We start from the raw sequence: 20,616 nt of genomic DNA on the forward strand, positions 1-20,616 counted from the left end.
TAACCAATTTAATGCAATTTTGATTTATTTTGACATGTATTCAATGTTGATTCCACTTGATTTTGTTTTGGCCTGTTTTAAATACTCATTAAATTGAGGAGATTTAAGTTATCCATTAATATCTCATCTGATCCCAGAGAATGAGGTGCTTCAATTAAAGTTTGAAAAATAGTTACCAGTCCTTTTTATGGAATTATACATATACACAGACGTTTTGCAATATATATATATATAATATATATATATATATATATATATATATATATATATATATTACAGGGTGGTGCAAAAATCTGAACCCATAAACAATTTACTATAAGTCTTCAAATTGATATCGACTTTGTTCTAAATATTTTCTCAGTAAGAAGTAGAGGGGTGGAGATGACCGGTGGTGGTCCAACGTATCTAAATTGAGGTGGGCATCCAATCATATTCAAACTATCTTTCTGTGTGATTAATTTTCTCAGTACTATGACCTATACTTGAGTCTTTAGAGCATGTAATCAAGGAGCTGGCTCCAGACATCATGAGGACATCACCAGACCTCTACAAGCAATTGCTCAGGACACATGACATTTTAAACATTTTCTTGTGTGATTATATCATCTCGTGTTTGAAGTTCTTGGCTTACTAGCATAAACCACTGACTTAAGATGTTCCAATACGAAGGAGTCAAAAAGATTGAAACCCCAAAATTTGGGTGTACTTTTCCACCCAATTCATTTTACTGGAAATGTGTTATCCAAATATCTGAATTGATCATTGTGTTGGACTCCAAATCCTCTTGGAAACATATCTTATAGAATTTTTAATTGTCATGGAGGCAAAATAATAAGTAAAATTTTAAATAATTCTTAACATGTTAAAAATAAAAATTAATCTCTGTGCTAGTTTTGTCTATGGGTTTAAACTTTTGCATCACTCTGTATGCGTGTGTATGCGTGTGTGTGTGTGTGTGTGTGTGTGTGTGTAAACATATATATATATAGCATATACAGGTCGTCTCAAAAAATGTACTGTGATGTTTGTGAATCCCTTGGTGCGCGTTATCAGCGTTGTGTTGACAATAATGTTCATCAATTTGAACATTTGCGAACATGATTCTTCAATTATATTTGTCTTCTGTATTTGAAGCTATTCCATATCACTATGTTCATTCGAAGTGTGAGTACATCTTTTGAGACACACACATTATATATATATATATATATATATATATATATATATATATATATAAATTATATCCCACAGCAGAAAATGGCTCCAATGTAATTTTATGAATCATTTAAATGTCCAAAATGAATTTTTTTTTTTTTTAATATTTTTCTTTCCTTTTTTCACTGGGTTTAATTTCAAATCTTTGTTAACATTATTATTATTTTTTTTTGTTGAAAACTTAGTTTCTGGTATTATTAAACAAAAATGAAAAAAAAAAAAACGAAGAAATCAAGTCATGTGTAGATATGATGTTAGCACTGGGCAGTTGTTTTTCTTTTAGGGATGCATTTTGTGATCTTTTTTTTCTCGTCTGGGTGTGGTTTTAATGGCGGCGGAAGTGGGATGTTAACAATGTAAGGAAGAAGAGATTGTTCTTTTTTTGTTTGTTTTTTAGCATGCCTGAGCAACATTGACGTGGGTGCAACAATTCGCATTTAATAAATAACACTTTCACGTAAACATGTATTAGATGGTGAAACCAAACAGAGCTAAAGGAAAAACGAATTAAAAAAATGAAGATAAATCTACGCAAAACTTTCACTAAAGTTTTCTAATAAAATATCAACAGCTTAATTGTTCATTTACCTTCTCACACATCGACACACATACACACACACACATATATATATAAATGACATAATTTATGCATATATATATATATATATATATACATATATATATATATATATATATATACACACACACACACACACATACTAGTGTGCACTCTCCGTCAAGAATGATGGGGAAAATTAATACTTTATCAGTGTTTGCACTAGTATCCACATAAAATAACGTCTCAGTCTGTAAATTTAAAAAGAAAACAGAAAAATTTATATGAATATTAGTGAGAACACTGAGGAAGCATAATTTTATTTTCGACAGAGGGTGTACAATCGTGTAATATATAACGTGTATATATTTTCAGCATTTACCTGTACAGTGCTCAATATATGAGTAGAGTTATATATATAATGTATGCTCACGTGTGAAGAAAGCTTTTTTTCATTGTCGTTATCATGTCAATACAAAACACACCGTTCTTTGAATTAAAGTAGTGACCCGCTTGCATTCCCATCAAAATACTGAATTTTTACAGATATTTTACAGCAATTTTAAGTTCAATTTTTTTTTTATAGGAAAAACAATTTTTTTCCTTTTGAATAATGTACATCCAAGTATTTTTTGGTCTCTTTTTTTTTTGTAAAATTTTTCGTTTGTTTTTCAATTTCTCTCCATGATCCTGCAAATGTCTTTTATCTCAATCTTGCAAATCTTTTTTTTTTTTTTAATCTAATCTGCAAGTTGACAATCTTCCAGAATACTTGAGTGTCTTTTAAAAATAAAAAGTCTCAGTGACGATGCGATGATCCATACTAAACGTGATCCACGACGCATGCGCGAGTCCTTTCGAATGAGCGTTGTTGAAAAATGTCTCAAAAACAAAAAAAATATACAAAGCTGAACATGAACAAACATATCACACGATGCTGGACCGAAACATTTTTTGAGGTTGAAAAATGTTGTGAGGGAACCATTATTATTTTTGCTCATGGTTTGGATATTTTTTTTTTACAAATAAATTTCTAAAAGTTTCATAATTTACAATAATAATAAATTGATGATTTACAGGGATAAGTGGCAATGAGAATATTTTTTTGGAAGATCTACAAATGATATTTCGTTTCTATAGATTTAAAAATCCGTGTCACAATGATACCTTGAATGAATGTCACAGCAATACAGGTGGCATGTTTAAGGACCATGTATATATGCAGCACCCCAAAATTAGTAGGGAATGGGGGGGGGAAAGTCAACCATTTAATACTATTTATTGGAAGTAAACTCTTTTGAAACTGCATTTATGGAAAACTAGCAGACTTTGTCTACTTGTTATCGGTGCCATCTTTTTAAGATCTTTTTTGTAAAAATGTCTATTTAGTAAATTAAGTTTTTAAGAAATTACGATTGGCTTATGGATATAATTAAACTTTAGCCTCCCTCCTTTTTTGTTATATTTTAGAAATGATATCTCTTATTCTTTTTAATTAATTTATTTTTTACTTTACTTTTAACTAAAACTTAAATACGGAACCTCGGAGGTATGTAATTAACCCTTTCACAATATCAATCATGGCGACTTATACAACTGAAGAAGGTCGGAGGTTACATCAACCGAAAGTTGTGCAAATAAGACTAAAGATGAGAACAGTAGTCTGATTAATGCAAATCCGTTTAGTTTCACACAATTTGAAAACTGGCATTTTGGTATGTCTTTCATGATAGCAATCGAATTGAGATCTTATTTTACAATGTTCAATATCTATATTATTATTATTATTATTATTATTATCGATTATGTAATTACTATTTTCATATGGATTAATTTCACAACGTTTCAATCGACGTAATCTTCATATACAGGGTGTTTAAAAAGTCACTGAAGGATTGTAAACTTAAATAGATTTTTTTATTTTTGATATCTTTCTATAATGTTAACACAATCTGACAAAGATATTGGGGACAAAAACGCAAGATTCAAATAATTTTTATTTATAAAAAATAATGTCCTTTAAATGTTGCTCATTTTCAGCTTCATCCTTGGATTTTCAACTGGCAATGTCAAATGACCACCACGTTCTCCAGACCTGACTTTTTCTTTTGGGAATATCTTAGACTCTTCCTTTAAGATATATTCACAAGAAAAAGTTGGGGCTAGTCAAGTCTGGGGAACGTGGTGGTCATTTGACATTTCCAGTTGAAAATCCAAGGGCGAAGCTGAAAATGGGCAAAAATTTCATAAACAAAGATTACTTGAATTTTTCATTGTTTAAAAAACAATTTCCCAATGTCTTTGTTGGATGGTGTTAAAATTTTAGAAAGATATCATCAAAAATAAAGAATCTCTTTTTTAAACCCTTCAGTGACTTTTTGGACACCCTATACATCTTTTTCAATTTGCGAATCTTTATATTACACTCCATACAGAATTAAAAAGAATTAATTCATTTTTTGAGGGTATATTGTTCTCGTTTCATCAGCTTTGATCGAGTAGAACTATTGATTCTTTCTTAGTTATTATTGCCTGAAGTAAGTGCTGAACATCAAGTTAATTGTTAGTTTAACCATTAAACCGTAAGTTAATTTCTACTCGGTTATAATACAAATTATTAATTTTCGTCATAAATTTTCTGAAATGTAAATATTAATAACATAAAATAAATTGCATTAAAAAATTACAATAAGTAACTATTAACAATAGACTATTATACACAAGTATAAACTAAATAACTACTAAGTAGTAACAATAACTATTACAATAAATAATATTATTAAAATAATTTTTTATAAAATAACTATTTTCCCGATACTTGGAAAATTTGTCAAGAGGGAGGCCCCGAAACGATGTACATTTTCTCCTGATGATCTAAAGTTATATGGAGGCCAAAATGAAATACTTCACACGCGAAAACAGCTGAGAAACACGATCATATAGAAGTCTACAAGGTAATTTTTCTTCCTGTTGTCCGCTTGCTTCAAAATGAGTTTCTGCTACTATTTCTGTAGAGAGTTTCATCCTATTTTTCAAAAATGATTTTTTTTGTTTATGATGCAAACTTGACTTCGACTTTGCAATGGTTACTTCGAATTATGTGTAATTAAATTTTGACTTTGTTCAAGCTTGGGGTGCTGGATGGAAACATGGGCAAATTAGTTAAGCCGAAATACAGTGACATGTCTCCTTATGTGAAGATGCCGAAGATGATGTTGTACCGTATGCTTCGCTGCTGCACTAGAAGTAACGCAAGCAAACATACTTGAACATGTTACAGTTCTAGAGGATTAGACATATTACCAAAAGATGCTGTAGAGGTACAACTTGAAATAAAATCTCAAAAAAAAACAAACTATCCTTCACATAGAATATCTCAAGTATTCTGCTTTTATGTGGCAGGATGATAAAAATTGAAAATGCCCTTATTATAGTGTCCCCATTTTATTAAATAATAAAAAAAAAAATGAACATTTTTTTAATCATGTTGCTCTTTTCGACCACTGTTTTTGCTTTTTGAAGCATGTCATTTTCAATCGTGATTTGTATTTTTTTTTAAAGGTATGTCATTTTCATCTTTTTTCTTCACCCAAAATACTTGCTTCTGAAGTTAAAATAATAATGATTAACGCATGAAATCGACACTGATGAAATTAAACCAAACTTTTTGAATTATAAATACAAAAAAAATAAATAAATAAATAAAAATATTTTAAAATTTCTTAAAAGATATTCAACTAGATTATCTCCCCTTTTTCTTTTCTTTAAAAAAAAAAAAAAGAAATTTCAGCGATTTCTTTTAAATGTTGTTGGAACTGAAGATAGCTTAAATACTCGAAGAAATTGGTATTTTATTTTTAACGACAGAAACGAATTGAGGAACTTTAAATGTTTTAAGCACGGCTCGTTGCTCCAGCTAATAAATAAATTAAAAAAAAAAGAATGAATTTTAGCTAAAATTTCTGGATTTTTCTTTTATCCGTTGACTATCTATTTACTGTATGTCTGTAAATGTACGCTCAAGTTTGAACATTTGGACATGTGATAATCTCGGATCAAAGATCCATAAAAGAAAAGGCTCAAATTTAGCTCAAATTTCTACATATTCTTTTTTTTTTTTTTTTTTTTTTTTTTAACTATTTGCTGTATGCATGTCAACGCATTTTTGAAATATGACAACCGTCTTTTTTAAAAATCCATACGAAGGTAGATAATTATCAAACTAAAGTCGGCTGAGAACTAAACACCGGTGCCCCACCACCTGTGCTATGTCCTGTAGGGTAGTTCAAGGAAGCTGGTTGAGAGGTATTTATGTACTCTGGACAGCCCGATATTGGAAGAATGCTCGAATTCTTCCCAATCAAATTCCGGTTTTTATCTGCCCACACTTGCAGCTTTGTCGGTGAAGCGCACGAGTTGTGAAAGAGATAATTATTGGCATTTTGGTCGTCTATCGAGCTGTTGTTTAACCAGACCACGTCATTGGACAAAGAATTGTTCCGCACAGGAATTGGTGCCGACGTCTGTTTGCTGAGTTTTTTCGGTTGTGTCTCGTGTTGGTGTTGGTTAAGCAGCGTGCACGACACGCTGACCTGAGGGGTGATGTAATTAACATCTTTATTGTTCTCCTCTTCGCTATCCTCGTCGCCAGAGGAGTCTGTGCTACAGGTGGCGAGCTGAGCGTAATGTAACCCTTGGAAGTTTCGCCGGGCAGAACCACTTGAGCTCTTTGACTTGCCAGATCCTGAGCCGTTCAGATCGCGGAAGCAGTTACTGTTCTTTTTTGTATTTGTGGGACTTTTATCGGTGGGGGATTTGCGTAGACTTGAAGTTGAATTCGTTTTCGGCCGTGCTCCTCGAACGGATTGCGTCTCTGATGTTGGGGAAGATGTATGGTTATCTGCTATCAATTCCAAATATTTGGGGGTCTCAATTTTTGATGGTTCCAAGTATCCAGATGCATTTGTTGATTCCGGTTCATCTGCCAGGAGAGGGGTGGGGTCATCTCCGGCTGTGAATTCTCCATCAATAGATGCCTTCTCTCCATTTCTATTCCTGTTCAAGCCCTAAAGAATGAAAGCAAAAAAAACATAAACAAATTCATTTTAATATCACATATAAACTCATAAGGTCCATTTATAACATCATCTTCCAAAAAAAAACAAAAACAATCCTAATCTAAGCAAATCTAAACATTTTTATCTGACAATACCTTATAATATACTCATACACTCCCATGATTCTGTATAACTATGTATACATGCAGACTCACATTATTATATATGTACATCTACACACATACATTCAAACTTATACAAATATCTTCACATGCACTATATATATATATATATATATATATTTACTTATTTCATATACATATAGTTAGACATATATTTACACAATTCATACATAAACTGTCTTTCTAAGGGAATAACGATTTAACATTGAAGAAAGGAAAGAAAAAAAACTGTATGAAAATTAATATATTTCAATTAGAGTTGATTAAAATCTAAAATTTTCAGTCTGCATAATAAGCATTATCAAAGAAAGTTCTGCACATTTGCAATTGTCAGATCGACTCCAGTTTTATATATCTCTACTCTTATATAAAAGTCACTTTGTATGTGTGAGTTCCTTCCTCCTAGGTTCCGAAACTGCTGATCCTATCTTTTGCAAATTTCACACAAAGCTAATTTATATGTCTGGTAGTGTTCTTAGAGAAGTTTTGTACAGAAATCCATCCGACAAGTATAAAAAATCGAAAAAAATCGATCTTAAAAATAGCTTGTCTCTCTTATAGATAAAAACAAAATCATTTTTACGGAGAAATATTGTACGTTACATCATCCAAGAGAGATAATAAAATTTGAGCAAATCATCTCTTCTAAGGAAAAAAAAAATACTTATTATAATCTGGAGATATAGTTTAATGGTAGTTCATTCGACTACAGATCGAATGATCCCATATTCAAGCTCTGGTATACCTCACCATTTTATTTTATTTTTTCCTTACTAATGAGTTCAGTTTACGGTAAAAGAATAGGTACCATTTAAAATCGCTGCAAATCATTTCTTCGTTTGCATGTTTTAAAACTAAACATTAATCAGAAGTGACTTTTCCAGGCCATTCATCATCAAGCCCAAATATCAGCTGACGTGATACTGTAAACAAACACAGACGGAATTTGATGAACGACATTATCATTATTTTTTATTTTTTTAATTTTTTTTTTTTTTGCGAATTAGTCCTCTGAGCAAATTATTCTTCATAATATATAATAATCAATAGAGGATTGATTCTATAATAATTCATATGCAATCTGCATAAATTAAAATATCATGTTTAAGCGTATTGTGTGACTGGGCAATGCCAGCTAGTATATAGATATATATTAGCAAATGAATATTATATTGAAATATTAGCGAAATTTGCTAATATCTTTCCTCTGATGAAAAGAACACATTCTTTGAAACTCTGTGGATTAAGGAAATCCTGATATTTCTTTTTTGAGTCTCCTGTTGAACAATAAATTCTTGTAAATCATTAGTTACAGTCTTAAATTGTGTTCTTTTATGACGAGCTCTATTTTCTATTTTGGTTGTATTCAGCTTTTTTTTATTTCGTTGGGATTACTATATAAAAGTTAATATTCACATTTGCTTTAAGTTTACAGAAGCTTTTAGCTTGTAAAGTTCATTTTTACTTTTTATTTATTTATTTATATATATATATATATATACATATAATCAAAAGTACAAATATATATAAAGTGAAATTGTCCCTGTGTGTACATTTCCCTACCAAACTACTCTGCCAATTTTCGATCTACAGACTCAAGATTTGACTTAATGGGTATTGAGATTTGGGAAAATCTTAATCTGTTTTTGGCCAGAAATTTGTCAAGTGGTAAAAGTTCAACGATTGAAAACTCTGCCAAACTCCTCAGCCGATTTTGGGCCTAAACACTTGAAATTTTAAATATAGGTTACTTGGACATGGATCAGATTTTTAATTTGATTTGAGCCCAAAACAAATGTTATGAAGTCAAAACTAAGGTGAAAGTTAAAAAGAAAAAATTGACCTCAGCCAATCTTTGGTCTAAACATTTGAAATTTTACATAAAGTGTACTCAAACATTGGGCAAGCTTTTTAATCGTCTTTTGACCGAAAACTTGGCTACCAAGGGGTCAGAGTTCAAAAGATTTGATCTTTGCGGTCTCTAGCAAACTATTCAGTCAATTTTGGGTCTAAAAATTTGAATTTTTACATATTCAGGCATGCAGCAAGCTTTTTAATCAGTTTTTGGGCGAAAATTTGCTGCCAAGAGGTCAAAGTTGTAAGAATTGACCTTTGCAGCCTCTACCAAACTCCTCCGCCAATTTTGGAGCTAAACACTTGAAATTTTAGACGTAGGTTACCTGGACACGAGTCAAACTTTTAAATATATATATATATATACATATGCACATACTGTTATGAGCAGTATATAGGGCCCGAGCAAATCTGGGCTGAACTGCTAGTGTATATATATATATATATTTTCTTTCATTTATAAAAACGAAAACATGATCAACTAGAATGCCACTCGTTAGTAGATACTTCCACTAAAGATCAACAGTAAAAATAAAAATTGCTAAATTAAATATGTTGGAGCTTGTCCAGAATCGACCTACCATGAAAAAAAAAAATAAATAAATCTGTAAGCTGTAGTGACCCGTGAAGGAAAGAAAATATTGTGCACCAAAAAGTCATGTAAATTGATTAAGTAGTTTTACTTTTAAACAAGAAAATCAAACTTTGTGGCTAAACGAACAGCGGTGACCTCACGATGTCATCTTGAAAACAGTTCGAAGGAGCAAAGGAGATAATTCCAAATAATTCAAATTTGCGAGTTTTTAGAAAGCTATTCTTAACATAGGTAGGTGAGCAGTGGAATAGCTCAAATTTGCTTAAAAATATTTTTGCCATAAAAATAAAACTACTTGACCAATTTATGAATTTTAATGCACATTCTTTTTTTTCCGTCACAAGTAGGTACGATATCCAGATTTTTCTTTACATTTTTTTCCCCCATAGAAGAGGAAGTTCCAAGATGTTCAATAATAATGATAGTAATAATAATAAGATATCTATAGATTAACGGTTTTCTGGACTAACTGATTTTTTCCGGTCGGATCACCTAATTTTATCTATACAATAATTTGCTGGGAAGTTTCGTGTTTGTAGGTTATCAAGCCCTACCTATTTTTTAAAATGTAATTGTCTGGTCACTCTGACCTTGGTCAATGTTGGGGCGGCCCTTCATACCAACAGTGCTTATCCAGCTCCCATTTCCCACCTCTCGGGAGCTGGTCCCCCTTTTTCCCTCCCCCTCTCTCTCTCTCTCTCCACATTAAAAAACGGCCTTGTGCCTAATTTGCTCAGTGGGGAAGCAAATAAATAAACACTAAAAAAGTAATTTCTAAAATTTCGAATGATGTCACTGTTGTGTCGAACGTGACACTCCAACTAAAATAGGCTTTCAGGCTAGGATCAAAGTGCGTAAAAACCCTGCACCTGTCCCCTTCTCCCAATTTCTTACCGGGCTTCATGCCTAAGTTTGTTTATTTGTGAATTTTGGATTTATTGTAACAACATTAAATGTAACTTTTGCGCATGAATAAACTATATAAATAGGGTCAAAGTGTAGTACCTCTTCTGCCCAAAGATGATATGTTAATATCATGAGCTCTGTGTTAACACCGGCTGTCCACAGAACGGAAATATTTTTAAGCATGTCAACAATTTACAACAGATGAAAGATACAACTGTGGAATTTCCACAGTTTCTGCAAATTTTAATATGCTAATCTTAATAATATGCTAGGATAAAGATTGTCGGAAATTTGAACAGTTTATTTTTTTTTTCATTAGTTCAATTTTTGCCCCCCTCCCCCGACAAAAGGAGGGTGGACCTGTAAATTCACCCTTGTTCGTTCATCTGTCCACACTTTTCTCAATAACTACGCCTTGGAACTTTTTGAAATTTTGTACAAACATTAAACATGATATGAGTAAAAAGAGTAACAGAACGGATTTTCCAGGAAAACTCCAGTTGAATTCCTAGGGGCGCTTTTTGGGTTAAAATGGCTAAAATTGACACTTTTGTGCTTATTACAAAAAATTGATACCTTGGATTTTTATAAAACTTTCTTGAAAAGTTGTAACTAACTGATTTCTATATAATTTTGTTTGTCTATACTTCGCAATAACTCTTCGGTGTGCCCCAGGAGTTCTTTCAGGGCTAATAAAAACACTTCAGTTTTGGGACTATTTTACCATATTTGTCCAAAATTTTCTGTGTATGTCTATTTAGCAGTTTTGCATGGTGCTGAACTCAAATTTAAATATGTTAAAGCCTTGGGGACTTTTGGGGCTAAATGGGGGGGGGATGATTGACTTAGTTATTTCTTTTTTTGCATGGTGCAGAACTCAAATTTACATATGTTAAAGCCTAAAACTGTACCGTTTGTTCATTTTCACCAGGATTTGACGTCCCCTGGGGACTTTTGGGGCTAAATGGGGGAGGGGGGGGGAGCAAATGATTTTTTTTTATGCCTCATTCACTATACTCTCACACGCTTCATTTGTTTTCTTTGATAAAAATAGGCTGGTGTTCGTCTGAAATAATAAATATTAAATTTAAGCCAAATAAGATATAAAATATCAAAATAATGGGAGATTACCACCAGCAAGTGTAGTGTAAACAGACAAATCTGTGGCACGCTACACATAAGGCCATCTGTTGACTGCAGGATTATCAAGTGTCCTTTTGTAATTTCGTCTTGATTAAAAGAGGCACCAGACTATCGGTGAAAACTTCGGGTTGCATCCATATTTTATCAATTTAAATAAAATCGAGAAAATAAATTATTCAAACAAGCGGAACTTGTGGAAAATCTTTCTGTAATGTATTTTGAAAATATTTGATTATGGGGCTCTACCTTTGAAGGAATTTGTGACATATTTCTATTCTATGGACAAACGCAACCCCATGATGATATTTTATCATCTTTGGATGGAACAGGTACTGCACTCTGATCAAAGCCCGAAATCCAAGAAAGTGTGTTTGAGTTTCATGTTTGGCACAGAAGTGTCATCAAATGACATTTTTTTTTTTAATGACTTTATTTGCATTGCATCATATTTGGCGAATGAGTGATCTAATCTTCTTTTTTAAAAATAGGGTGTAGAGGATGCTAACGCGCGCACAGACATGAAATGGCAAGAGATCAGTATTTCGAAACTCTGTGGATTAAGGACAATCTATTTAATCTGTGTTTCTTTTTTGAAAATTAAATGTTTTTAACATGTTTTATTAATTCTTTGTTCGTATATATCCACAGCCAAACAACGTCGCAGCTCACAAGAGCCATGACAGTCAACAAACCGGAAGTCCAAGACTCGTTTCGCCCTCATTTGGGTTCATCAGTTAAACATATATATGTACACACACAATGAATTGAAATATATCACATTTCTATTCATACAGACAATAAAAATATACATGTCTAAAGTACTAACACTGGCATGCATTTAAGAAACAAAAAGTGGGGAATCATTAAACAGGCAGGATGGTTACCCTATCAATATCTGCCATTAGGTAATTCTCTTTGTGGGGAACCATTTTGTCTTGAGTTTCACTCTCTGAATCAAGGGAACCATCTGAAACAAAACAAACAACATTTAGCAAACGCAACAACATCGTCAACCTCTTCATTAATTAAATGCGTCATGTATATATAAATATTTTTTTAACTGCTGAGTTGGTGTTTTTTTTTTTTTTTTTTTTTTTTTTTTTTTTTTTTTTTTAGTCTTTTTAATTGATCAGACTCTGTAATTGTCAGTTGATGAAAATATTTATTGTAGTTTTTATCAGAATTAAACTTTTTTATTCAACTAATTACTCAGGAAATGTTCACTAATCTTATAAAAGGGCATTTATATTTCTTGTCTGCCTGTAACTGAAACTACGTCATATTTTTTTGAAAGATTTCATGCTGTATTTTTATTCTGAAACATTGTCCCCATTTTGGTATTAATATGCGGTGCTTATCTAGACCCCCATCCACCTCCCCCCCGCCCCACAAAAAACAAACAAAATATTAGTACGATCATGTAAATTGATCGAGTAGATCCTCTACTTTATATATAGAATGTTCTGAATACGAAAATAAAATTTCCAATATTTTTTTTTTTTTTTTAGATAAATCATTTTTAAACGAATTTGAGGGTTTTTTTTTTCCAATGCGCCACAGTCCTCATGTTAAGAATGACTTTCTAACATCTTGCAAAAGTTTGAAATATTTAGATTTATCTCCCTTATTCCTTCATATTATTTTCAAGATGGCGGCTCGAAGTCATTACTCACTGTTTAGCCATAAAATTTGATTTTCTTATTTAAAAATAAAACTACTTGATTAATTTATGCAATTTTATTTGTGTGTACGATATTTTATTTTTTTCGTCCTAGGTATATACACTATAAAAAATTTTCTATAGTTTTTTTTTTTTTTTTTTTTTTTTTTTTCCATCGAGGAAGAGAGGAGGGGTCTGGACAAGCACCTAATATGCTGTTACAATCCATGTGATTAATAGATATTAGAGGTTAGGTAACAAGACAGAAACAAATGTAATTCTGCGACAAGTGATTTTTAAGCAACTAAATTGAAACTCCCGTAAGAAAAAAAAATCTAATCAAAATTATATTGAGCTTTTCTTATTCCACTCACTAGGAGTTCTCACACAAGTCACCATCAGAGATTGGTTACTGACAAGGATCAGTGGTGTTTCCTGGAGTCTGGGTGAAAATAAGTCTCCCAGATTTCCAATAATCTTCACCTTTTTCAGCAACTTTTGCAAATAAATCTGCGTTATCGCAACTGTCATTTGCCGTTGATTTCTCGCTGACAATGACCATTGGTTTTCACTGGAATTTGGGTGGCAATAAGCCTCCCCAACGTCCCAGTCCCCTCCGCACTAATCCAGTGGAGGTCTGGTAAGTGGTTTCACTCCTTGGTCTTTCCATCCTCCTTGACCCTTCGACTATAATTTTTTTTTTTTTGGTGGATTAAGGGGGAGTAGAAGAATATGAGTGGGGGATGGGAAGGGGAGGATGGTGATTGGAAGGGAAGGTTGTAGTCAGTCTACAATTACGCAAGTCAAGTTTTCCTATATGCCCGGTTAGCGATTGGCATTCTTGTAGATTAACTTCTCTCACTGGCCTCGTCTCCTCCCCCGACCTGAACCTGCTGGACTATTTCATTTAGTCATACGTCGAGAACATCACAAACATGACCTCCCACAACACCAAAGCCAGCCTGATCGCTGCCATTCCGATTTGAGGATTTTAAAGATTTCTGCTGTTTTTAGCATTACTGTCCATTGCATAGTCTGAGCCTTCTCCTTGATTCCGATTTCTCCTAGTCTTGTTTCCAAGTTTTTCCTAATGATCCTACAGTTATTAGTATTATGTTGATTTTCTTTAGGTTCCATCTTATTATTATTTACTAATGGGTCATCACTTCTAAAGACTCGGGAGACACTCGAGGATAAGGATTAAAGAGATGAATGATGATTGCCACCATGAGAGAACCCAAAACAATGGATGAAATAAGCAGAAGATTATCCAAGAGGGCAACTCAAGAAGTATTTGTTTATATTAGACTTGAAGACGGCCATGCTGGAGTAGGTTTGAGAAGTAGATTCATGGTTTTCGTTTCACAAATAGGACATTCTAAATGCGAAAATAAAATTTTCAAGTAAGTTTATGTATGGTTTTTGGTAAAGAAAGAGGGAGAGAGAAAAAAACAGTTCTTTGCTGTAGTTGTAGCTACAAAAGTTCTTATTGTGATTTCTCCATGGGCGAGTTCATTTTAATATGATGTTATAAACTTGCTGTTACTGATTAATCTATTGAACTTTAGGGGTGTTTTGTGATTTTACTATTAGGGTCACCACTTATAAGGGCCAAGAGTCGCTCAAGTCTAAGGGTTAATGAGATGGGGGAAAGATGGCTACCCTCAAAACGAGGGACACTATGAAAGTACAAACATTTAGGGCAAGAATTTACTAGATTTGAAGACGACCAAGCTGTAATCAGCAAGGAAGCAGTTCCATGGTAATGTGTGTTCACAGATAGAAAGACTTTGCAAAGTAGCTCTGCCCATGGAAATTTCGTCTGATGTTAGACATATGAACGGAGAAAGAAAATAAGAAAAACGAGTCCGTACTGTGAATGTCTTACAAAGAGGAACCAAACACTTGAAATGACGATTAGAAAGAGACTCGCAACGTACTGTTCCGAAGTTTAACTGGCTGTTAAGAAGAAATATATCTGGTATTATCTATTCTTACCTGGCGTTGCCTGGTAGTTCTTTGGTTAAACCACAAACATTTAACTTGATATTTTATGTGCTTATTTTACTATTATCAAATAAAATTTTGCTATTAAATTATTAATTTAGTAAATAAACATTTCAATGTGTCATTGGTTGATAGTCTCTTCCCAAGAAATTATTAGATTTGAAGACGATTAAGCTATCAGCAACATGGAAGCAGTTACATGATAATGTGCTCCACAGATAAGAAGACTGCAAAGAAGCTCTGTCCAAACTCCCCAAACTCCCAAACCCTAAAAAATTGCTATTCAATAATCATAATGATAATAATAAAAATTGATATCTAATAATAATAATAATAATTGCTATTTAATAATAAAAAAATTGCTATTTAATAAATTTTCCACCCATCTTAAAAAATTATGTAAGATTTGTCGTTGCTTTTCTTTCTCCTTCACCAATTTTTGCTTCTATTTTCTGCTTCCCAACTGACTACAGCATGGTCGTTTTCAAATCCAATGAAACAAATGCTTGTTGAGCCGCCCTCTTAAATAGTCCAATTTCCACCATTGCTAATCATAATCGTCCACCTGATATTTATTTACCCCTTTATCCTTGAATGGCCTTTCGGCCTTGATACATGGTGATTCTTAGCAAAAACAAAAATTAAATGTCAGAATAATAAATATATAAACAATTACGTGTTCCTATATGACGCTACCCGGAAGTTTTTTTTTTTTTTTTTTTTTTTTTTTTAGTTTTTTGAAGGGGAGGAGGTGAACAAAAAGCTTCTTTAAAATAAGGTTCTAGTGTAGTATAGGGAAGTTGAAATACCTCACTTATTCTGACAGATTGGGGCCCTACGGTAGCGAGCGAGTCCCATCTGTCACTCATATCTATTGAAATGATCATGTCCACCAGCTATTAAAACATTTAATAAAATTACTATTTTATTTGCTCATTCTATTGTATTATTCATTTTATAAATAATGAAAACCTGAACGTGAGTGTTTTTTTTTTTTTTGTTTATTTTGTTTTTGTTTTTTTTTGTTTCGCTAAACAAAAAAAAATTTGTGACTTGATTTTTTTTGTGCAGGGGTTGGGGGAGCTTAATATTTAAAGAATAAATAGAAAGAAGTTGCTATACACTGTTGAGTATAAGAAACCTAATGAATTATTAAATTCATAAATCATCATGAACTTTGAGTTATGTTTTTTTTTCTTTTGAAGGGTGAAAAAATCCAGCACCCTCAAAATTTGCTATTTAATAATATTTAAAAAAAATACTATTTAATAATATTTTAAAAAAATGGTATTTAATAATTTTTTTAAAAATTGCTACTTGATATTTTTAAAAAGTTGCTATTGAATAATATTTAAAAAAAAAAATGGCTATTTAATATTTTTACAAAATTGCTATTAATAATATTTTTACAAAATTGCTATTTGATAATATTTTTTAGAAATTGCCATTTGATAATTTTTTTTTTAAAAATTGCCATTTGATAATTTTTTTTTTTTAAAATTGCCATTTGATAATTTTTTTTTTAAAAATTGCCATTTGATAATTTTTTTTTTAAAAATTGCCATTTGATAATTTTTTTTAAAAAAATTGCCATTTGATAATTTTTTTTTAAAAATTGCCACTTGATAATTTTTTTAAAAAATTGCTTTCTAATAATAAAAAAATGCTACGTAAGTGTTTCTTTTAATTTTATTTTTGTATGTGTGTGGTTAGGGCTGAGGAATTTGTTTAGAGCACGAGTTTAAAAAAACGAATTTGCAACAGAAAGTTTTTTGGGGGGAGGGGGGGGAGAAGATAGAAAATTAATATCAATCACCTCAAAAATTGCTACTTAAAAAATTGCTATGTAAGTGATTTTGGGAAGAGGTAAAAAGAAATTTGTTTAGAAGACGACGGAGAAGTTAAAAAAGAATTTGTATCAAAGAAAAAATGTTTGCAACCGAATCGATAGCAAAGATTGAACTCTCGATTATTTGTTTGCCAAAGTTGTCTTCTAACAACTGAGCCAAACAGTCAACTATTGTAAGAAAAACAGTGATTTTACAGTGAATTATAAACAAGTGTAGTTCATATGAGAATCGATTCATTGTTTGTGCTTCGCTCTAAGTAAAACTATAAATTTCTCAACCTCACAAGTCATTCTATACAATAATGCTGAATGTACTTCCCTTTTTTTTGTCCCCCCCCCCCCCGACAAAAGGAGGGTGGACCTATAAATTCACCCTTGTCCGTTCGTATGTCCCCACTTTTCTCAATAACTACGTCTTGGAATTTTTAAAAATTTTGTACAAATATTAAACATGATATGAGTAAAAAAGTAACAGAACAGATTTTCCGGGAAAACTGTGGTTGCCCCCCAGAGAGATGCCTTTCGGGTTAAAATGACTAAAATTGACACTTTTGTGGTTATTAAAAAAAAAATTGATGCCTAAGATTTTTATAAAACTTTCTGAAAAGTTGTAATTAACTGATTTCTATATAATTTTGTTTGTCTATACTTTGCAATAACTCTTGAGTGTGCCCCAGAGGCTCTGTTAGGGCTAATAAAAACACTTCATTTTTGGGACTATTTTACCATATTTGTCCAAAATTTTCTGTGTATGTCTATTTAGCAGTTTTGCATGGTGCTGAACTCAAATTGAAATATGTTAAGGCCTTAGGAATTTGGGGGGGGGGGGCTAAATGGAGGGGAGCAAATGATGGACTTAGTCATGTCTTTTTTTTTTTGCATGGTGCAGAAATCAAACTTACATATGTTAAGGCCTAAAACTGCACCGTTTGTTCACTTTCATCAGGACTTGATGTCCCCTGGGAACTTTTGGTCTAAATAGAGGAGGTGGGGGGGCAAATGCTGAACTTAGTCATTTTTTATGCCTCATTCACTGTGCACTCATGGGGAACCATGCATGCTTCACTTTTTTTTTTCTTTTTTAAGTTTCTTAGCAGTTTCTTGAAGCTTAGGGTGGGGCATCCAATCGGATGCCAAATCTTCACCTGCTATCTCATATATTCCAACCGATCTTTTTTAAGAGTCTAACCGTCCCTTTAAGTGCAATTGTTTGTACCTCTCTTGCACTTGGTCCACCAGGTATATTTGCCAAGTAGCTTTTGAAATTCTTTTTAATGGGTTCTATTGCTTCTATAATTACCGGAATGATAGCTGTATGAAAGCACGTATGTGTAACAATAGCTGTAATGTTTTTTTATATTTTGATTGTATCCAACATGTTTTTGCGGTGTGCCTTTAATTTTTATAAAGATAATGTAAAAATATTCAGTGTTTGCTTTGAGTTAAATAATAAGCCATGCATTTTGTAAAATCCTGGATAAGTTATATCTATTCATATTAGATAATGTGGAAGATTAGTATTGTAATATAGCTCTAGAATCTTGAACTGGTGAAATGATCTTCTATATATATATATAAAGTAGAAGCGTTCGTGTGTGTGTCTAGAGCTCTCCTACAAACCACACCACTGGACCGATCATTGCCAAACCTGGCATGATGACGGTCCCCTACCTATGGATGGTGCACACCATTTTTCACGGTTATGGTCAAGGTCATGGCCTATGTATATATACCCTCCTACAGTCCACACAACTGGACCGATCATGACCAAACCTGACATGATGGTCTCCGACCTAGGGATGGTGGACATTATTTTTCAAGGTCAAGGTCAAAACTTTACTATACACTCGGGTACCTGCAAAGCGGATACCCAAGCTTATCGCAAAGTTCCGTGTGAAGCATGGGTATCTCTGGACTACTTCGTTTGGTCATACATTGAGAACATCACCAACATGACCTCCCACAATACCAAAGCTAGCCTGATCACCGCCATCCACCGAGTATTGACCGAGCTTCTGCCGACGCTTGTGGAAAAGGCATGCTCCCAGTTCTGGACCCGTATCGAGGCGGAATTGAGGCTGAAGATGGCTACATTGAATAGATGTCAGCTCTACTACAAAATCAAGTAACCTGAATTCATTTTTTCAATAAATTTTTAAACAAAGCTGTAGTGTTGTTTTCTTTAGGGTAACAAATTTATCATTCTATTCTGTACTTGATGCCCCTTGCTAAACACTCAGCACTACAAGTCGACGATCAAGGACAAGTGGAGTAATCCTGAGAATGAAGTGACACCCTCTTCAACACCTTGATGTAGTTTCTAATGAAAAAAGGAGCCTTTGGGTGGCTCTCAACTATAGCCGGCCACTTAGTTTTAGCTTATATATGAACAAATAGAAATATGGTCCCCCTTATGAGAAGCTGCATAAGTTGGGGGTCATTTTTACCAAATTTCAAGTTTTTAAGTTTAATAGCTATAATGTAGTTAGTGAACAGGCAGACATCTAATATATAAATGAATATCAGTCTTATGTTTTTACTTTAGACCTAAATTGCATTGCAGTAAACAGATTGATATTTGGATCTGACTAGCAGTTCCTTTCTCTTTCATTTACATTTCAGCATGTTTTTACACTAAACTTTCAGCATTTCTCTACCTGTGACAGATTCAGATAAACAAATATAGTTTTTTTTAATTTTTTTTTTTTAGAATAGTTATTAACCTATTTATTTCTGAAAGCTAACTCAGATATCAAAGTAGAACATAAGTTTATCTTCCATCTAGCAATTATTTATACAGTTATTTGCATTAAGTGCAGAAGGCTGTTAGTCGAAACTATAACAAATTAATTGTTGGTTAGTGAGAAAAAAATAGACAAAAATTTGAGAGAGAAAGAAGCAGAAATAAAATTATGTATTGAAGGTGATAAAGCATGGATAGTACACAAACAAATATCACTAGTAAACTGTAAATAGGTATAGAGTATTGTTGCCACATTTGAGCTGATGATGCACTAACCACTCATCTTTCCCTCTTAGACAGGGTTCCCTCCCCACAAAAGCCTCTAATCTAATATATTCCACACTGTCTACCAAGGTCAAGCCCCTGTTCCATCACCATAATTTTGCACTACTGTGCTTGTTTTACAAGTGCTTCAATGCAATGTGCACCGGTAAAGTTGCTGCACTTCTGCTCCTCAACCCCACATTCAGTAAAATCACTTCACTGTATAGGTCCTTAGATGCAGGAAAGCTTTCTATTCTAATAGCTTCTTTCCTCGAACTGCTCCCTGTTTTCCCGACTGTATCAACATGCTGAAATTTAAATGCAATGTGAACAAATATCTAGCTGCACAACTCCCCATTTAGGATGCCCATATGTATCTGATCTCAAACTCACAGTAGCTTGTTACATCTCATTGGCAATGTGTCTTGTTTTGGGGGTCAATGTAAGTAAAAGTTAAAAAAATATGTAAAGATCATTAAACTATGGGTGGATGGCACCACCATAATTTCTTCAGTGATTTCTACTCTTCTTTCTTCATTTTTGATTAACGATTCAACAACAAAATATATTTTCCTTACTTGATCG

The 20,616-nt window shown here is 32.8% G+C and overlaps 2 protein-coding genes across 4 annotated transcripts in view; one reads left to right on the forward strand and one right to left on the reverse strand.

Annotated features, from left to right (window-relative positions):
* The window catches only part of LOC145239827 (uncharacterized), a 215,880-nt gene that overhangs the window by 100,953 nt on the left and 94,311 nt on the right, over positions 1-20,616 (forward strand). The gene's annotated exons all lie outside the window — the stretch shown is intronic.
* The window catches only part of LOC145239826 (proto-oncogene tyrosine-protein kinase ROS-like), a 682,889-nt gene continuing 668,033 nt past the window's right edge, over positions 5,761-20,616 (reverse strand). For all 3 annotated transcript variants that reach the window (XM_080103360.1, XM_080103359.1, XM_080103361.1), the window contains 2 exons: positions 12,393-12,475; positions 5,761-6,837 (listed from right to left, as the gene is read on the reverse strand). In XM_080103360.1, coding sequence (XP_079959486.1) covers positions 5,989-6,837; positions 12,393-12,475 — 932 coding nt within the window. In that variant the 3' untranslated portion in view covers positions 5,761-5,988. The remainder of the gene's footprint in view (positions 6,838-12,392; positions 12,476-20,616) is intronic.

Source organism: Euprymna scolopes, chromosome 19 (genome assembly GCF_053919585.1).
Source record: "Euprymna scolopes isolate OS-2025 chromosome 19, ASM5391958v1, whole genome shotgun sequence".
In the NCBI taxonomy this organism is placed as follows: Eukaryota; Metazoa; Mollusca; class Cephalopoda; order Sepiida; family Sepiolidae; genus Euprymna; species Euprymna scolopes.